Source organism: Hemitrygon akajei, chromosome 2, assembly GCF_048418815.1.
Source record: "Hemitrygon akajei chromosome 2, sHemAka1.3, whole genome shotgun sequence".
Taxonomy (NCBI): Eukaryota; Metazoa; Chordata; class Chondrichthyes; order Myliobatiformes; family Dasyatidae; genus Hemitrygon; species Hemitrygon akajei.
Genome location: NC_133125.1, coordinates 61477893 through 61498526, shown reverse-complemented (window position 1 = coordinate 61498526; position 20634 = coordinate 61477893). Strand labels below are relative to the sequence as shown.

The 20634-nt window shown below is 39.5% G+C and overlaps 1 protein-coding gene across 3 annotated transcripts in view; it reads left to right on the top strand.

Moving 5' to 3' along the window:
* Nucleotides 1-20634, top strand: part of dennd4c (DENN/MADD domain containing 4C) — a 183667-nt gene that overhangs the window by 151740 nt on the left and 11293 nt on the right. For all 3 annotated transcript variants that reach the window (XM_073072879.1, XM_073072889.1, XM_073072869.1), the window contains 5 exons: nt 559-675; nt 3967-4104; nt 6771-7915; nt 11855-12032; nt 13127-13236. In XM_073072879.1, the coding sequence (XP_072928980.1) occupies nt 559-675; nt 3967-4104; nt 6771-7915; nt 11855-12032; nt 13127-13236 (1688 nt within the window). The remainder of the gene's footprint in view (nt 1-558; nt 676-3966; nt 4105-6770; nt 7916-11854; nt 12033-13126; nt 13237-20634) is intronic.

Sequence of the window (20634 nt, the reverse complement as noted above, 5' to 3'; positions counted from 1 at the left end):
TCAGATATCAGCCACTCTGTAATTAAGAAAAATACAGGCCCTTCACATTCCCTTTAAATCTCCTTTCTCGCACCTTAAACCTAAGCTCTTTTGTTTTGATAGCTGTATCTGGGAAGATGGTTTTAGACATTCATTAGCTATTTATGCCTCTCATAATCTTGTATCTCTATCCCGTCACCCTTCAGCCTCCTTTACATTAGGGAAAGCAAACGCAGCTCCCTGTATCTTACATTCTCCAGTCCTGGCAAGATCCTAATGAATCTCTTTTTCACTCGGTCAATGCAATCACATTCTTTCTATAATGTGACAACCAGAACTGCATATAATACTCCCATGGTTATCCTAACCAGTGTTTTTAAGGTGTCACTGTCTTATGGTAAAAGCTCATTCTAAAATGTATATGTATAAAGGGTGTCAACGAGAAAGTTCTCGAGTATTTCTAGTCCAAAGGACATTTAATTTGTAATGGACAAGGTAAAATGGGTTTTATGATACTTGTATGGTTCATGCATTAAGAACCATTTATTGTGTTCAATATGTGTATTTGCTTCTTTACAGGTGTTCAGTCAGACCAAGGTTATGGATCTAAAGATGAACTTCGACGTGATGGCATTGACCTGCAGGAAGATGCGTTAGTAGAAGTCGGCTCATCTGGTCTAATTACAGAGCAAAAAGGCAAGTATTATGAGAATTGCCTTGACATTCCACTCTGTTTTATAAATTTAGTCACCTGATTAACACACTCGCTTACTTTAATTACCCATGTCACACACTGCCTGGCTGTGAAAAGCAAGATTTGCATGGTAATTATTTGCCTATTCTGAGATACAGCACACAATGGGAGGAGATCAGTTTAATTTGATTATGTTTAGGTGTTTATATTTAATTTGAGCAACATCGTGACATTTTTCAGGATTATAATGTTTAAACTGTGATAGGAGCAGGTTAAGTTTATCTGGGAGACTTTAATCACTTGATTAAATTCTTCTGGGTTAGCAAGTTAATGTCCCTTCCAGTATCTGTTTAAATCTGTTTAAGGAAGAGCAGTAGATGTAGTGTATATGGATTTTAGCAAGGTATTTGATAAGGTACCCCATGCAAAGCTTATTGAGAAAGTAAGGAGGCATGGGATCCAAGGGGATATTGCTTTGTAGATCCAGAATTGGCTTGTCCACAGAAGGCAAAGAGTGATGTGCCAATATTTTGTGTGTGATCATAATTATTTATTTTAGGACAGCAAACAAGGTCCATTTACTCTCCGGTTTCTGAGTTGAGTAAATAAATTACTCAACACGTTATGTCTATGCAGTTGATGCTGATGTAAATGGTAGATCAGTTTCATTCTGAATAATATTGTGAAAGAAAATACTTCACATATCAGGTGTAAAATTAGCTCCTTCTGAAATGCCTGTTTATTTCTAGAATCGGAATGTACAATCTGTGGATGTAATCCAAGCAAAATGTAACCCAAATAATGATCCTAACCAATTACGTGGGAGGGAGTTAGAAACTCAAATTCTGAGCAAATATATGTATTATTCCATTTGGTTTCAAACCATCTATAAAAGTTGACATCAAGCAACCGTAAGCAGATTCCTTCATGATATCTTCATTTACTTCAGGAACACCTGAGAAACTCAACCACATTGTTCTCTAGAGTTTCTCATTTTCAAAAATGTCCTCAAATCTTTTGCTTGCAGTCAGTTGCCTTTCTCCAATCACTATGTATTGGAGTCTGTTTTTCCAACCACCTTCCAACAAACAAGATTTTGTTTGTTACCTCCTATGTATTCATTACTGTCAGTCAACTCTGATTTGCCAAGAATTTAATCCCATCAAATGAGTGCAAGCTGTATGTGTTCTTAAGTTTTTTATGATATGAACTCCCTTTGTTAATATTTTCCAGTTCAGGTGGTTGATTTTTTTTTAAATCTGTCTCCTTTCAAAGTTCCATCTCCAGTCCTGTGTGTCTTCTCTTCCCTGGTCTATAATGGGCAAGTCAAGACTTGGCTGCCAACCCTATTGTTCCATCATTGTCATCCTCACTTGAATCACTAGAGGTAATTGTAGGGTCTATGTCATGTCCATCCTGGATTTCTTCCGAGTTTGAATGGTGGTGCAGCTTCCAGCTTCAGAGTATTGTCCAATGTAGGGAATGTGATCCAAGGAGGAGGGTCACTGGCAGGACTGCGCACTTAAGGTCCCTGCTGCGTTTTCTGATACTGTTTCAGTTTACCTTGAATCTCCATGCAATACGCTTTGATCCAATTAAGTACTTATTCTGTTGTTACCTCACTTAGTGCAGATTTGCTCATCAGACTTTTTGCTTTGTCATTCTGATTTTGTAATTTATCATAATTGTCCTTTTCCTTTTTTACTTGTTGAGTTAATTTCTGCATTTGCTCAGTCATCCCACATATTTGATTCTTTAACTCAGCATGTTCACATTTCAACATGCGTAATCATCTTACTCAACGCATTCTCATTTTCTTAACTGTGATAAGACTGCTAACGTCCAGCCAGTTTTTTCCTTTCCCCTGAGCTTTCTATGACTCCCCATTCCCTTTTTGATATCATCCAGCAACCAGATTTCATTAGCCGCAGTTCTGATTTCTTCCATACCAGGCCATGATGTAACCAGTCAGTGTACTCTCCACCACACATCTATAGAAATTTGTCAAAGTTTTAGATGACATGCCGAATCTTTGCAAACTTCTAAGAAAGTAGAAGCACTCCTGTACCTTGTTTGTAATGGCAGCTATGTTCATGTTCAACTTCATCAAAACAGAACCAAGTAGAATAGTTTTCCTTCGCTCTTAAACTTCCCTTAGTAAGTGTATTGAAACAAGAACTCGGTGTTTCTCTGACGATTAGTAAAGTAAGGAGGAAGGTCTTACTATTAAAATATGTGCACTAAAACTTTCTTCTTCGTCTGGGATTCTTCCATATCCTTAAATCTTCAAGCTGTTGGATCCTGATGCTTTTATGATCCAAAGGTTCTTTGGAAGTCAAGAGTGAGGCATTAAACTTATTGCTAGGCAACTTTACAAAGTGTTACAAAAACAAAGAACAAACAAATAAAGAGGAGCAGAGAGAACAAAGGAAAGAGAAAGCAGTTGTGGTCATTCTCATATTCAGGCTAGAGAAAACAAAACTCCAGTGATGATGATAATCTATATTAAAAAAAGGCAGATTCAAGTGGTTTGGCACACTGCAGAAAAATACGGAGCTAACTACCATGATTGCTAGAAGGTTTACTGAACAATTAATCAGTGATTATATAAAAATACAAGCAATCATAGGAAACTTGAACTACAAAGAAAATATAAGAAAAATAATAATTTTATACCCTAATCCAACATCCTTCACAAGAACTTATCCCTCTTCCCAGTTCATTTGAAATGTTTTTCATCAAAATTTTTATTTATTTATCTCTGTATTTAAAGATACAGCAAGAAACGAGCTCTGCTGGCCCAACGAGCCACATTACCCAATAACCCACCTACTTAACCCTAATCTAATCATGGGACAATTTAAAATGACCAGTTAACCTACTGGTATGTCTTTGGACTGTGGGGAAAAGCTGAAACACCCAGAGGAAAACACACTTATGGGAAGGATGTGCTAACTTCTTACAGTGTTGGAATTGAACTCTGTACTCTTGACACTCGGAAGTTTTGATAGTGTTACATTCACTGCTATGCTACCATGACACCCTTGATATAGTCTTTTTAATTTTGATCTTTGAATACTCCTAACATTTTATTCCCCCACTTGTATGTATTGTATATTATTTCTCTGTGCAAGGGGACACTTATCAACATCAGTCTTGCTTTAGATCTGTTTTTATTTTGTGTTTCTTCACAGTTTATTGTCAGTATTCTTAACATGGATTTGATTTTTGAATTTTAAATCTCTTGAATGAAAATAAATACTTTCTTCTAAATTTGATTTTGCACCTTATAGAAAAAAGTCAAGGCAGTGCTGGTGAGAATTCAGCAATGAATAAAGAAATGAAGAGTTCCAACTCCCCAGAAAGACTGCACTCAAGTAGCAGCATTGTGAAACTTCAGTGTTCTCAAGTTGGCAACAATGGGAGCAACTGTAAGTCATTTTGATTTCTTCAGTAATTTGTAATTCTTTGAATTGCAGCTTGCTTTATTATTATATTTTAAAACATATTATTTTGATTGATGAATAATACTCAGTGGATGTATTTGTTTGTAAGTTCCTATATGGTACTAGAATTGGTAATTGGGTAAAGATGGTAGAATTAGGCAATGTTTACACATTGTAAATGATCAAGATGCTTCAAGGGTAATCTACAAGAAAGTTGAATTTTTCAATAATCTGAACAATTTAAAGAACCCTATATTAAAACAAAGTTCATCTGATTTTTAAGCCCTGCCTCACTATCTTGTGTTTAAAACAAAACTGTAATGCACAGAGATGTATTTAGAATTAACCACCTGGTTTCAGTAAAATTGAGAAGACAGAAATGGATGCAGGGTTCCACTCCTGTGAACTGTTCATAACCTGGTCAGTTTGCAAGTATAAATGTAGCTGCAAACAAGCTTCCTAGGTGGCAGAAGATGTCTGCAGCCTTTTAATTGGTAAACCCATCTCACAAGTCTCCTAAATACCTATTTGTATGTACAGGTGTCCCCCACTATCCGAAGGTAGAGCGTTCCTATGAAACGGTTCATAAGCTGGAATGTCGTAAAGTGAATAAGCAATTACCATTTATTTATATGGGAAAAATTTGTGAGTGTTCCCAGACCCAAAAAATAATCTACAAACTCATGCCAAATAACACATAAAACCTAAAATAACGGTAATATATAGTAAAAGCAGGAATGCTATGACAAATATACAGCCTATATAAGGTAGAAATCCTTTTCTGCAATCATTGCAGTACTGTCTAGTGTAGCGAAAATCTCACTACATAGTCTCTCCGGTAACCTTTAAGCTATGAAGCTGCCTAATCATACCAAATAACACATAAAAATATACAGCCTAGATAAAGTAGAAATAATGTATGTACAGTGTAGTTTCACTTACTGGAATTAGGAAGACAGGGAGCACACGTGGAGGTTGGGGTGCTTGGCAATTTTTTCCAATAAATTATAGTTCCGTCATAGTTAAACACTTGCTCATATGAATAACCACCTTCTGTAATTATTTTCTTCAGTTCTGTTGGGAACTTTTTGGCAGCTTCAGTATCTCCAGTAAACTTTAAGCTATAAAGCTGCGCTCACCTCAGAAACCGATCAAACCACCCATGACTACCTTTAAATTCCACTTTTGCAACAATTTCATCACCATTTTCCAGTACTTTCTGTTTCAGCTTATTAAAAAGACTGACTGATTTCTCCTTAAGTATTAGATAACTTAATGGAACACCACGCTTTGTGTACCCATCAATCCACTCAAGCAGTAGACCTTCTATTTTATCCATTATTGGATGCCGACTAAGAGAGACCACTTTGCTACGAGCAGAACCAACAGTAACATTGGCAACTTTCAAGATTTTTTCTCTCTGCGTATAAATAGTGCGAATGGTTCACCGCGTGGACAATGTCCTTACTTCGTTCATCACGATCGAAACGCTTAATTATGTCTAGTTTTACACTAAGTGTAACACCCTTACGAGCTCTTTTAGGCTTTTCTGATACCTTAGAAATCATCTTCAAGTCAAGTCACTTTTATTGTCATTTCGACCATAACTGCTGGTACACAGAACAAAACAACGTTTTTCAGGACCATAGTGCTACATGAAACAGTACAAAACCTACACTGAACTATGTGAAAACAACACAGAAAAAAACTACACTAGACTACAGACCTACCCAGGACTGCATAAAGTGCACAAAACAGTGCAGGCATTACAGTAAATAATAGATAAGACAATAGGCACAGTAGAGGACAGTAAGTTGGTGTCAGTCCAGTCTTTGGGTATTGAGGAGTCTGATAGCTTGGGGGAAGAAACTGTTACATAGTCTGGTCGTGAGAGCCCGAATGTTGTGGTGCCTTTTCCTAGATGGCAGGAGGGAGAAGGGTTTGTACGAGGGGTGTGTTGAGTCCTTCATAATGCTGTTTGCCTTGCGGATGTAGCGTGTAGTGTAAATGTCCATAACGGCGGGAAGAGAGGATGGGGGTTGGGAGATGGACTTTCCTCAGCCTTCGCAGAAAGTAGAGATGCTGCTGGGCTTTCTTTGCTATGGAGCTGGTGTTGAGGGACCAGGTGAGATTCTCCGCCAGATGAACCCTAAGAAATTTGGTGCTCTTAACGATCTTTACTGAGGAGCCGTCGATGTTCAGCGGGGAGTGGTTGCTCTGTGCCCTCCTAAAGTCAACAATCATCTTTTTTGTCCACATTCAGAGATTTCCAGTGCTCCTCCTGCATTGCCTATTGTCTCCCCCCGCGCATATCAAGCTATCTTGCTAACGGATGCACAAAATAAAGCGACATAAAGCACTGATATTCACAGGCATGTGTTTAAGCAATGGTGGCCAGAATGCAGTTCTGGGGGAAGAGCTTGGCTGCTCAGGGTGCTTGCTGCCTTTTTACATAACAGTGAAAGCACCTTCTGTTAGCGAAAGCAGGTAACTAATGTAGGTCTGTCATAAAGCGAATGTTTGAAAAACGGGAGCCACTTGTATATGTCAGGTATTCATAACCTAGAGAGGACCTGATCATTTCCCTGTCATTCCATACTCATTTAATCATAACTTGTCAAAATTTATACTTTTTTTTTAACTTATTTTAGGTAACGTGGCGAATTTGCTGATGGTAAAACATGATCATTACCATGGTGGTGATGCTGTTGATGATCCCAGTACACAAATGCAGCGAAAAAACAATGAGAAAATTCAGCAACGGCAAAAGCACTGGGCAGAAAGGAGCTGCAGCTTCAGTACTGATACACGGCCTAATATGTTACTTAAAAAGGGAAGCCTTGAAACCGATCCTAATGAGATCGCAGAGATGATGGGTGCTGATGCCAAGATCCTAACTGCTGCTCTATGCAGTGCCAAGGAACCAGATTCAGTACTTAAGACCCATTCAGTCTTGGATCATTCAGCTAACCAAACAAGAGAGTGTCAAGGTGAAGACGGCACAACTACCTTTGATAAATGCTCTGATATTGCAGAGAATAGTGACTTAAGCAAAATAAAAATATCCGATAAACACCCTGTTGATGCTAAAAATGTAGTACTTGAGGACCTACAGGTTGAGCCAAATTCTTTTCTTCCAATTGATGAAGAACAGGAAGTTGAAGGCCCTATGCACAGAAGGACAACTGCTTGCCCCACAATTAAAACTGTAGAAAGAGAAGATGTTAAGGTGGGCTTTGATCCATTGTCATTGCTAGCCTCAGAAACAGAGAAGAAAATCTCCTCCAATGTTGAGAAGAGTGTTCCCACCGTTGTGTCTCGAAAACTTGCAGATGAGATTGAAATGTATATGAATCTTAAAAGCCCTCTTGGAGGAAAATCTGCCAGTATGGAACTGCACAAGGCAGAGAATGAAGAGAAGACATTGGGTGACAGCGATGATGTGCACTGTCGTGCACCAGAAAGGAGGTCAAGTCTCCCATCTAGCCCAGTACCACCAGAAGCTGCACAGCCAGTATCTGTATCAGTGTCCAGATCAAAAACATTTGCTGGACAGCCTAAAGTGCAAAAGGCCATCTCACACAAGATGCGTTCAGCTTCATTAACTGCCTTAGTAAGAAACTCTCAGCATGGCTCCTTGGGATCCATGGTCACATCAATTTCAGGATTTAAGCTTGACAATCTGCTCTCAGGACCCAAGATGGATGTACTTAAATCTGGTATGAAACAAGCAGCAAATGTTGCCAGTAAAATGTGGGGAGCTGTGGCTTCAGCATACTCCTATTCTGATGACGAGGTTTGGCACTTAATTTTGTTCTTGTGCATTTATTTTGCGAGGTAGTTGGATAAGAAATTTATTTTGCATGTCTCTTTTACAGCATTTTTTGAAATTTATGACCAACCACATTAGCATATATGCAAGGTTACAGCAAATTATGGAATTACTTGGTAATTCAGGGACTGAGCATCTTTATATAGAATGAGGAATAAAGTCAAATATATAGTTCAGTTTTTTCCCCCTGCTTTTGTAGGTATCATGTGGGTTTAAATATATTACGTAAAAATATTTTTTCTTACAAGCACATTTTTTGCACAGTTACTGCATATATCTCTAAGATGCATATTTTAAGTTCCTTTTTTTGGACATTTCATCTTTTTCCATGTCAGCAGTGACTTGGTTACTTTCTCACCTGAGTTAGAAGATTGGATTTGGATCTTTCTCTGTGGTATTCCAATGCAATATATAAGGAATCCAGCACTGGGGGTGCCACATTTTGGATGAGATAGAGCACAGAAAATTACAGCGCAGTACAGATCCCTTGCCCTGTGATGACGTACTAACCTTTTTGTGTGATCAATCCCACATAGCCTTCCATTTTTCTTTATTCCATGTGCCTAGGAGTCTCTTGCATGTCTGCCTCTTCCACCAACTCTGGTAGTGTGTTCTACACACCATCAGTCTGTGTTTTTACAAATAAACACAATCTGGCGTCTAACATCTCCCTAAACTTTCCTCCAATCACCTTAAAATTATGGCCGCTTGTATTTGCTATTTCCACACTGGAGAGGGGGAAGGCACTGGCAGTCTACTCTCTGTCTCTTGTTATACTGTATATCTCTATCAAGCTATCTTTCCTCATCCTTTGCTCCCAAGAGAAAAGCCCTAGCTTACTCAACCTTTCTTCAGGAGGCTTGCTTTCTCATCCAGTCCGCATCCTGGTAAATTTCCTCTGCACCCTCTCTAAAGCTTCCATGTTCTTCCTGTAATGAGGCGACCAGAATGGAGCACAATACTCCCAAGTGTGGTCTAATCAGAGTTTCATAGGGCTGCAACATTACTCTGCGCCTCTTGAACTCAATCAAGATATGCCTTCTTAACCACCCTAACAACATGTAAGATGTATTGTTAAACATTTTACACAGATTGAAGAACATAGGAATTGTCCTATTTAGCATGTGCCATTACTGATCCCTAGATCAAATTCACTAAAAGATTATCTAGTTGTTACCACATTGCTCTGTAGGAGCTGCCTCCTTTCTTGCATGATAATGTTATCTATCCTTTGACGTTACTTTTATTTTGGATATTTAGAAAGTGATGTGAGATGTTTTGTATTTGCACATTCTATGGTTGAGATCTTCAATATGCAGACTAATTTTTGTTAACGAATGCACTTTGCCTTGTTTAATAAAACAGATGTTGTATGTACAAAGTGGATAGCTGGCCACTGTTTGATTAGTGGAAAGTTGAGTAAGTGTTTTAGTTCAGAAAATGCCTTAATTTTGGTATACATGCTGATGGCAAGGACTCGCACATATGATTCAGCATTGCAATGTCATTTGGCGTGTATTACTTTTTGATTGGAAAAAGAAATATAATTACTGTTCATAGTGTTATCTGTTGTCAGTGGGATGAGTGAGTGGGCATGGCATTAGCTGGAACTGCAAAAAGGAGAGACAGGGTTCTCATCATTTTTTTCCATAGTAATATTTCAAGAGAGCATCTGTAAATGTTTGTGCAAATTGGCTTCTGAACCCTGCTGAATGAAACATAGAAATATAGAAACCCTACAGCACAATACAGGCCCTTCGGCCCACAATGCTGTGCTAAACTTGTACATACTTTAGACATGACCCATTGCCCTCTATTTTTCTACGCTCCATGTACCTATCCAGGAGTCTCTTAAAAGACCCTATCGTACCTGTTTCCACCACAGTCACCGGCAGCCCATTCCACCCACTCACCACTCTCTGCGTTTTAAAAAACAAATCTTACCCCGACATCTCCTCTGTACGTACTTCCAAGCACCTTACACCTGTGCCTTCTCATGCTAGCCATTTCAGCCCTGGGAAAAAGCCTCTGACTATCTACATGATCAATGCCTCTCATCATCTTATACAATGAAGACTGAACAACTTTGTAATGTGAAGAAACTCCAACTATCTTAGCAATAGTTTTTTTTTTCTATTTTCTGCCACTTAATTTTAAATTACTGAAAAGATAATTATGGAATACTTGGCATATTTTTGTGTTAAAGTATATTGACAAAGGTATTGCATTTTATCTAGTTTCAAATATTTTGCAGCTGACTGTTGTAAATAATATTTAAAAAAACTGCACAAATATCATTTCCTTCAGAGATCCTCCTGTTAAAACATTAGTTAAAAAATGGACAGCTTTGTGTTTATATAGATTTTCATGTCCCACTGTATGGCATTGTGCTTTACTAATTACTTCTGCAGTGTAGTCACTGTAATAACATCGGAAGTGCAGCAGCCAAATTGTGCACAGCAACCTCCCTTGAACAGAAAAGTGATCACGACCAGAGCTGTTTTTTTGGTGATGTTGATTGAGGGGCTGAAATCGTTCCATGGGATCGTTTAATTCTATTTGCAAGATGACTTGATATTTAGTCTGAAAAGCAGCAAATCCAGCAGTCGAAAGGTAGCAAGATTTACAGTAGGACCTGAATGCAAAATGTTCTGCTTTGGTTACAAGTGTTACTAGTTAAGTTACAGCTGATATAAATTTAATTTATTACTTGTGTTTGACTTTGAGGTTATCTGTAAACTTGTTTTCTGCAGTTAATTTTGAACACTGCGCTTGCTGATAATTGTTATCTTGTACATGTGTAATATGAGGTATTGTGCTTCATGGAAGAGTTTCAGGTGTTTGGATGAGGTAGCAAAATGGATTGAGCTAATTTGTGATTAATATCTAGTGGCTAAAAGCTGTGCTGCTGTTGATAACTCTGGAACAGAGATGATGCCCAGTTGGAAGCAAAGATGGTGGGATGCAGGTGAAGGAAGCTGGAGAAATTATAGTGTGATGGTGAAAGGTCATGAGTGAATATATAGAGTGCAAATGAAACTTTGAAGTATGTGCATTGATAAGTTTAGAAGGAAATGTGCATGGGAAAGAACTGGAATGGCGAACACAGGACAGGAAAATGTGAAATATTGGATGTTGCAAATTAGAAGTGGGGTAGACCCTTATCCCTCAAGTATGCTGTGATCAAATAAAATTTACTGATTGAGCTGAATGATGGAAACATGGTTATCAGCCTACATATGAGACTAACCAGCCAGACGCAAGACCAAGAGCCTGTATTTTGAGTTCCAGGGATGCATTGTGTAAGGTCAGACAGTTCCATGGAGTGGACAAGAAGTTAGAGATCTTAATAGGCTTATCAACAAGTGGACAAGGATTAATTATGTTTTAAGTAGTTGCAGTTTCAAGTTATAAAATTTGTGACAGTGTACAGTAGATTAATTTGTGGCTTTCTGCAACATGAAGGTGGGAAAGATGCAGTGAATTGCCGCAAGTTATTCATGAGTCATTTTTTAAAAATCTTGGCAGCTAACAGTTTTCCAAATGAAAATGTGCAATTGAAATTCCTGCTTTAGAAAGCTGTAGCTTTAGTCTATTTTCTGTAGCCCTTTTAACCTAGTCAAAAAAGTTATAGACCTATGCAAAGATTTGGTGTTATTGGGTGACAATGCTGTAGTTCTTTTACTACTTGAGGGTTTGTTAGTTATCCAGAACCTCTGGCAAGAAGGTAAAAGGATGAATTGAAGATGAAAACTTCCACATAACTGATCTCAGGATACTTGAAATAATTTAACTGTTAGTTATAAATTCTGTTAGCAATAATATTGTTGGTGCTTGTAGTATTTGGTATTTCCTCTGTTGAGCTGAATAGTATTAATATTAATTACTTACTTTTTCTTTAAGGATGAACGGTTTGATGACTCAAGGTTCAATTTTCCTCCTGGTGTTCAAGATTATCATTATAGTGGCAGTCCAACTGAAAGAATAGGTCTACCTGCAATGGCTACAAATGGCCTAAATCAAAGCAACACTAGTCTAGGCAGCAGCACTAGCAGTGATACTGGTAAACATCCTCTGACAGGTTAGTTAAAATACTGGATTTGCATTTTTAAAATACCACTTTAAGCAATTTCTAAGGAAACAATGTATATTATGTATTGTAAAACAAATATTTTTGTATTTATGAATTGCACGTGCTTGAAATTTATAGATCACAAAGTCTTTTTCTGAATAAGCTCTCCCTGCTAACAAAATTCCAAACCCCCAAAGAATTTCTGTACTTGTGAGCCACTTGGGTGTCTTGTCCTAATATGCTTAACCTAACCTTCATACTATCAACCTTACGGTCTGCATTCAATTCCATTAACACTAACCTCCTGAGCCAGAACCTTGCAGCTAATGACAATGTACTTAAGATTTAAGCTCAGCCATATGGAAACCTGTCTATTCACTTTATGCTGCTTAATAAGTATTTCTTTTTGGCAAGATTATGTAGCTCATTATTTATTACCCTGTTTTATACCCTCCTTGTTTAGGCTTCCATGGACAATGCATCAACTAGGCGAATTGCTCTAGGTATCTGGCAGTGTTCATAACTGATTTTCACTTCTGCTTAACACCTAATCCTAAACTTCAGAGTGGCAGTACATTGGTTTAATTAAGCCTCTCATGTTTAACTGAGATGCCGATTATTATAATTTATTTTTGTGTAACAGGTTAGGACTGCAATCTGTAAAGGTAAAACTTAAATTGTAGCAATATTTTATAGCATTGATTTTGTTAATCAAAATCTTACTGTTTGAGTTAATAATATCCCATGGTTTTGCATAATACCCAATTATTAACTTGTCCTGTGTTACTGTATTAAAATATTTTCTTTCCTTATAACGCTTTTGATAAATCTATTATTGAAACTATCTAGATGAAGGGAACTTTGTTTGCTAAAATCTGAGGAAAACTTACCAGAAATTATTCTATTTATTGAACAGTGCCATAATGGGGTTCACTAGGCAAGCGCCACCTCTCGAGGAGACTAATGACTCTGTGTAGCCACATGAAAAATACTTAGGAGGGGATAAATTATTAAAACTAAAGTTGCACCAAGTTGCAAGTCAATGTCAATTTGAAATATGAAGTTTATGTTATTTAATCTCTTAATGCTGTCTGCTTAACTAGGTGCTGCGTATTCATCTAAAGTAGGAAAAGATAACGAGCCTGAGAAATCAGATCTTGGATCCTCCCAGTGTGTCAGTACATCAAGCATCTTCCAGAATTGTGCTTTGGAGGTATGAAATTATCACTCTTGTGTAATGTATGAAGATAATTCTTCAAACTATAAATTAAAATTAATCTCAACTTTTGATTTCTGAGATGCATTTTGATACAGTAATAGAAATCTGTAGCTGCATTCGCTAGATGGGGCCATTTAAAAATGTCATTTTCAGCTTTGTAGGGTTTCCTCGCGGTCATGCTGAAGCATTATCCTGGATGTTATGTTCAATTTTTTGGTGACCTTGTGAATACTGATTCTGGTAGGATTATCACCACCATATCATTCAGGCACTGTACTAAAGGCATACTAAACTTGACTGAAGGTGTTCTGTCTTGGAGATGATCAGTTATGTGTAATTGGCCTAGACCAGGATATTTAATGTCTAATAATTATTCTGACAAAATTTGTGAAACTAAAAGAGACATCAATTTACAAACCGAGAGTTTTGATTTGTAGATTCAAACTTTAGTGTGCAGGTCATAAATATTTTGTATGACTAAAACTAAAAATAAATTTTAATTAAAGCTAATTTAAAACAATAACAGAAACAATGTTAAGCACTTTGCCTCTTTTCTCAGGACTGTTGACTGAATTCAAATGAATATTTGGTGTGAGTGAGTGGCAGAATCATGGGGGACGTTGATGAAAATGTGAGAAAATAAAGGATGGGGCTATTGAAGGATTAGTGTTGGTCAGCTTGGGCTGAATGACCTTTTTCTTTGTTGTAGTGCTCTAAGTATAATTACTGCTTACATATTGGCCTTTTTTGGCATAGAGCTGAGGACTGAATGCAAAGTGCATTTGAACTCTTTTCTGTATGTCACTGCTCTGCTGCTGGGCTCATTGGAGAGTCTGGAAGTGAATTGACCAACACACAAAAATGCTGGAGGAACTCAGCAGGCCAGGCAGCATCTATAGCAAGAGTACAGTTGACGTTTCGGGCTGAGACCCTACGACAGGAGCATCTGTTGCTTGGATTTTCAGCATCTGCACAATTTCTTTTGTTTGTGAGTGAATTGGCCAGTAAAGTTTGCCACTATCTGACATCCTGTGCAGTGCATAGTTCCGCCTTTCACATATGTGCAGAAGACCAAAATGAACGATCACAAACAGCTGTGAGCATTAGCGGCGAGCCAGTCAATTCAAAGAGAGTGTGAGCTTTGCACAGGTCGGTGAGAAGAGCTTAAAAAAGGAGCATTTTAAGGAGCTTGGCACATTAGCAGCAGGCCAGTCAATTCGCAGAGAGAGAGTGAGTTTTGCACAGGTTGTGGAGAAAAGTTTTAAAAAGGAGAGTTTGGCAGGGCTTGGTGCACTAGTGGCAGACCAATTGATTCGAAGAGAGCTTTGCACAGGTCAGGGAGAAGAGCTTAAAAAGGAGCATTTGACAGGACTTGGCACATTAGCGACGGACGAATCAATTTGTGAATCATTAGCAGGAACAAATAAAAATAAAGCAGGATCAAAGCAGAGTGGCATTGTGTGAGGGGACCAGTTTAGGAGTGGGAACTTGAGGCTTTGGCGAGGAGGCACAGGTAAGTAGCAAGTAAGGCTTTTATAGTGGTTTAATTAAAAAGTCACTAGATTACAGCTAATTAAATAAAAGGATGATGTAGGTTGGATCAGGTGATGTGCTGTGGGAGCTGGTGGACTCCATTGTGGTTCCTAGTGACCTCATCTGCAGTAAGTGTTGACTGATCGAGGAACTCAGTTTCAAAGTTGATGACCTGGAATCTGAGCTTCAAGCACTGCAGCACATCAGGGAGGGGGAGAGTTACCTGGATTCTCTGTTTCAGGAGGTAGTCACACCCATTAGATTAGCTGCCTCAAATTCGGTCTGTGGCCAGGGACAAGAGGGTGTGACTGTGAGTGAAGTGGGTAGTGGGATCCAAGAGACAGTGCTGGAGGAGCCTCAGCCCTTGAGCTTGTCCAACAGGTCTGAGATTCTTGCTCCCTGTGTGGGCGACAGTGGGGGCTAAGTATAAGGATAAGTAACCCAACTGGCACCGTAGTTCAGGAAGCCATTCAAGAGGGGGGAATAAGAGAAGTGTAGCAGTAATTGGGGATAGTATAGTCAAGGGAATAGGCAGAGTTCTCTGTCGCGAGGATAGAGTGTCCCGAAGGCTGTGTTGTCTGCCTGGTGCCCGGTTTCGGGACATTTTACCTGACCTGCAGAGGAATTTGCAGTGGGAGGGGAAAGATCCAGTTGTCGTGGTCCATGTGGGTACCAGTGACATAGGTAGAATGAGGAAAGGGGTTCTGCTGAAGGAATTTGAGCAGCTAGGAACTAAGTTAAAAAGCAGAACCAAAAGGTAGTAATCTCCGGATTATTACCTCAGCCACGTGCAAATTGGTATAGGGTCAAGAAGATTAGAAAGTTAAATGAGTGACTTAAGGATTGGTGTGGTAGAAGTGGGTTTGAATTCATTGGAAATTGGCACCAGAATTGGGGAAGGAGGGAGCTATATCAATGGGATAAGCTCCACCTGAACCGTGATGGGACCTGGATCCTAGCGAATCGCATAACTGTGGATTGGGCTTTATTGGGGGGGAGGAGTTTTCGACAGATTGGAGAAGTATGGATAAAGTAAAAAAGAAGTGTGGGGGGGGGAACAAAAGATAAAAAAGAGATAAGTGAGAAGTGAAGAAAAGTCAAGTGTAAAAGACTACAAGATTTTAAAAGCACAATGACTGTAAGGGCACTTTATTTGAATGCCCGTAGTATTCGAAACAAGGTCAGTGAACTTGTGGCTCAAATCAGTACAAAGAGGTATGATTTGGTGGCCATTACAGAGACGTGGTTGCAGGGTGGAGAGGATTGAGTATTAAATATCCAAGGATATCAGGTAATACAGAAGGATAGGCAGGAAGATAAAGGAGGTGGGGTAGCGCTCTTAATTAAAGATGAGATCAGGGCAATAGTGAGAGATGATATAAGATCTAAGGAGCAGAATGTTGAATCCATCTGGGTAGAGATTAGGAATAGTAAAGGGAAAAAAAACACTGGTGGGAGTTGTCATTACAGTGGCACAGGCAATAAACAGAAATATCTGAGGCATGTAACAGCAGTTATAATGGTGGGCTTTAACTTGCGTATAGATTGAGTGAATCAAGTTGGTCAAGGCAGTCTTGAAGAGGACTTCATAGAATGTATCTGTAATGGCTTTCTTGAACAGCATGTTACTGTACGTACAAGGGAACGTGCTATCTTAGATCTGGTCCTGTGCAATGAGACAAGTAAAATTAGTGATGTTGTAGTTGGGGATCCTCTTGCAAAGAGTGATCACAGAATGATCAAATTTCTCATACAAATTGAGGGTGCAGTAGTTCAATCTGTAACCAGTGCATTATGCCTAAACAGTGGAGACTACAATGAGATGAGGAAATGGATCCATCAGGCAGACACAGCATGGATTCAGCAAAAGCAGATCCTCTTTGACAAACTTACTGGAGTTCATTGAGGATATAACGAGCACAGTGGATAGAGGGGAACAGATGGACGTTATTTACTTGGATTTCAGAAGGCGTTTGAAATGGTGCCACATAGAAGACTTATCCATAAGATAAGGATGCATAGAGTTTGGATGATGTATTAGCATGGATAGAGGATTGGTTAACCAAAAGAAAGCAGAGAGTTGGGATACATGGGTGTTACTCTGGTTTGGCAGTCTGTGGTGAGTGGTGTGCCGCAGGCGTCGGTGCTGGGCCCACAGCTGTTCACAATATACATTATCGATCTGGAAGAAGGGACCAAATGGAGTGTATCTAAATTTGCTGATGATACTAAATTGATTGGAAAAGCAAATTGTGCAGAAGATACGGAGAGTCTGCAGAAAGATACAGATAAGTAAGTGGGCAAGGGTCTGGTAGATGGAGTACGATGTTGGTAAATGCAAGGTCATCCACTTGGGAGTGCTTGTGCATGAATCACAAAAGGTTGGTTTGCAGGTGCAGCAGGCTATCAAGAAGGCAGACAGAATGTTGGCCTTCATTGCTAGAGGGAGGTTATGCTGTCAGTATACAGGGTGCTGGCTGCACCTGGAATAATCCGCGCAGTTCTGGTCTCCTTACTTGAGGAAGGATATACTGGCTTTGGAGGCTGTGCAGAGGAAGTTCACCAAGTTGATTCCAGAGATGAGGGGATTAGACCGAGGAGAGATTGAGTCACCTGGGGACTGTATTCACTGGAATTCAGAAGAATGAAAGGAGATCTTACAGAAATATATAAAATTATGAAAGGGACAGATAAGATAGAGGCAGGTTGTTTCTACTGTAGGTAAGAATAGAACCAGAGGAACTCAGCAGGTCAGGCAGCATCTATTGGAAAAAAGTACAGTCGATGTTTTGGGCCTTCGGCAGGACTGGGGCAAAGCTGAGGAGTAGATTTGAAAGGTGGGGGGAGGGGAGAGAGAACCACCAGGTGAAACTTGGAGTGGGAGCGATGGTGTTGTTTCTCGGACCTAAGTGTGGCCTTATCCCGACAGTGGAGGAGGCCATGGATGGACGTATCAGAATGGGAATGGAAAGTGAAATTAAAATGGGTGGCCACTGGGAGATCCTGCTTGTTCTGGCAGATGGAACATAGATGCTCAGCGAAGCGGTCTGCCAATCTACATTGGGTCTCATCAATATACAAGAGGTCACACTGTGAGCACCGAACAGTATATGACCCCAACAGACTCACAGGTGAAGTATCGCATCACCTGGAAGGACTGTTTTGGGCCCTGAATAGTAGTGTGGGTTTTACAAAACTATTCATTTCTGAATCTGAATGACTGAAATCATGGAAGACCAATTTTCTGCATTAAAATTACCTGAAGGGGTGATTGGTGGCTCAAGTCCTGGCAGAGATTAGTTAATAATCAGTACAACTCTGAGCTGACACAGACACTGCAGCAAGATAGTAAAATCAGGGGGAAAAAAATCATGCCAAGAGAATATGATGTCATCTTGGATGCAGGGTGCAAGATAATTTTGGAGATGAGGTCATGAGTGTGACTGCTGTCCTGTCACACTCACCTCAATAATAAGCAAATGCTTTGAGAGGTTGGTCAAAGACCTGTAGAGAAGAAACCATCACCCTGACACCAGTGATGTCAAGAAAACAACCTCTCCCTCAATGTCATAAAAACAGTGGAGCCAGTTGTGGACTACAGGAGGAATGGAGACGGGCTAACCCCTATTGACATCGATGGATCCAGGGTTAAGAAGGTGAATAACTTGTAAAATCCTCAGAATACATATCACCAAGAATACCAGCTGTATGGTGAAAAAAGTACAACAGCACCTCTTTCACCTCAGACGATTGAAGAAGTTTGGCATGAGTCCCCAAATCCTAAGGACTACAGGGTCCTACAGAGTCAAATTCTACAGGGTTACAATTGAGGGCATCACTGCCTGGTGTGGGAACTGTGCTTCCCTCAATTGCAGGACTCTACAGAGAATGGTGTGGACAGCCCATTGCATCTGTAGATGTGACCTTCCCACTATTCAGGACATTTACAGAGACAGGTGCGTGAAAATGACCCAGAGGATCATTGGGGACCTGAATCACCCCAATCACAAACTGTTCCAGCCGCTACCATCTCGGAAATGGTACTGCAGCATTAAAGGCAGGACCAACAGGCTCTGGGACAGCTTCTTCCACCAAGCCATCAAACTAATGAATTCATGCTGATAAATTGTTTTTCTGTGCTATATTGATTGTCCTGTAGTGCATACTATTTATTACAAATTACAGTGAATTGCACATTGCACATTTAGACAGAGACGTAACATATAGATTTTTACTTCTGATGTATGTGAAGGATGTAAGAAATAAAGTCAATTCAATAAAGAAAAGTGTAATAATAAATCTTCAGTGTTTTACTGTTGTTCCTATTTAAAACTGTTCAAGTTATTTTCTTAAACCAGCCATTTGTATTAGCCCTGGCAAGACTGGTTCATAATCTCTACACTGAATATGTAATGTCATGCCTAATTCCAAATAGTCATTGAGTTGTCAGATTAATTTGTGTTGCAAAATCTTGGAAGTACTTAAGCCAGACAGCAACTAATAATAAGATCAAAGCAGAAATTTAGGAGGCAATAAGTCAAAAGTATGGACTAAAAAACACCATTTTAAACACAACAACCTAACAAAAAGGACAAATCCAACAAGACCATAAGAGCCACTGTAGTGTAGCATTTAATGCGACACCATTACTGCTTGGGATGTCATCGTTCAGAGAGTTCAATTCCAGTGAGAATCTTCAAGGAGTGTGTACCTCCTCCCCATGACTGCGTGGGTTTCCTCCAGGTGCTCCAGTTCGCTCCCCAATCCAAAGACATAACCAGTTTGTAGGTTAATTGTCTTGTGCTTAGGCTCATGTTAAATAGGTGGGTTGCTGGATGGCATGCCTCGTTGGGTTGGAAGGGCCTGTTCTGCACAGTATCTCTAAATAAATGAATAGAAGCAGGATTTGGCCACTTGGCCTTTCAAGCCTCTCCCACCATTCACAGTTTATCTGCACCTTGCCTTATCTCTTCAATCTTAGTTCTTCAATTCTCTGGTCTTTCAGAAATGTTTCTGCCTCCTCTTCTAAACCCTCATCAGTCTAGATTCTACAATACTCTGGGATAGAGGATCTTTGTCGAAAATATGGTCAATTATCATTGTCCTCCTGCTCCATAATGGTTTTTGTGCACCCTTCATTGATTAGGTCTCAGTACAGGTGGGGTTTGTGCAAAGTAGCAATCTCCTTCGGCCAGTAACCTGGCTTTTTCACAGACTGTGTGTTCAATTTCTCTACAGTCTGTCTAATTTCAAGGCCAATTATTGACATTTGAAGACTGATTCTTATTAGTACTACTATGAGTGGCCTAATTATAGTTGCTTCTTTGCTAACCTGCCCTTCTTAGATAAAGGCACCATGATTGCTGTCAATAAATCATCTGGTACCTCATCTGTGGTCAATGAAGATTTAAAAATGTGTCTGTAAGAACCCAGCAATTTCCTCTCTTGGCTTCTTGTGAGATGTCAGGCCCTAGGGATTTACCTACCTTAAATCCTTCTAAGCTATCCTACACCTCTGGAAATTATATGATTTTTATATCCTCCTCTTCGAATTTGACAAAGTGAGAAAATGAAGGCGGTGCAGGTCCTTAACTAATATGTGCTACCACAGAACACCAGCCCTATCAGTGGACATCTGTGTTGGGATCATGGTCAATGTTAATCACTTTCTTGGTAGCTGTTTCTCAGTGAGAAGAGATACTAGTGATAAAATCAACATCCTTGTTGGCCTGGAGGTTGCCCTCAGCTGTCTGAAGAAATGTATGTGAAGGCCAAGATCTCAAGTCCCAACACCGAGCCTGTGGTCCAGAGAAACACATACACTGGACCTCCTTGCCCTTCTGTTTGAGTTGGAGACAT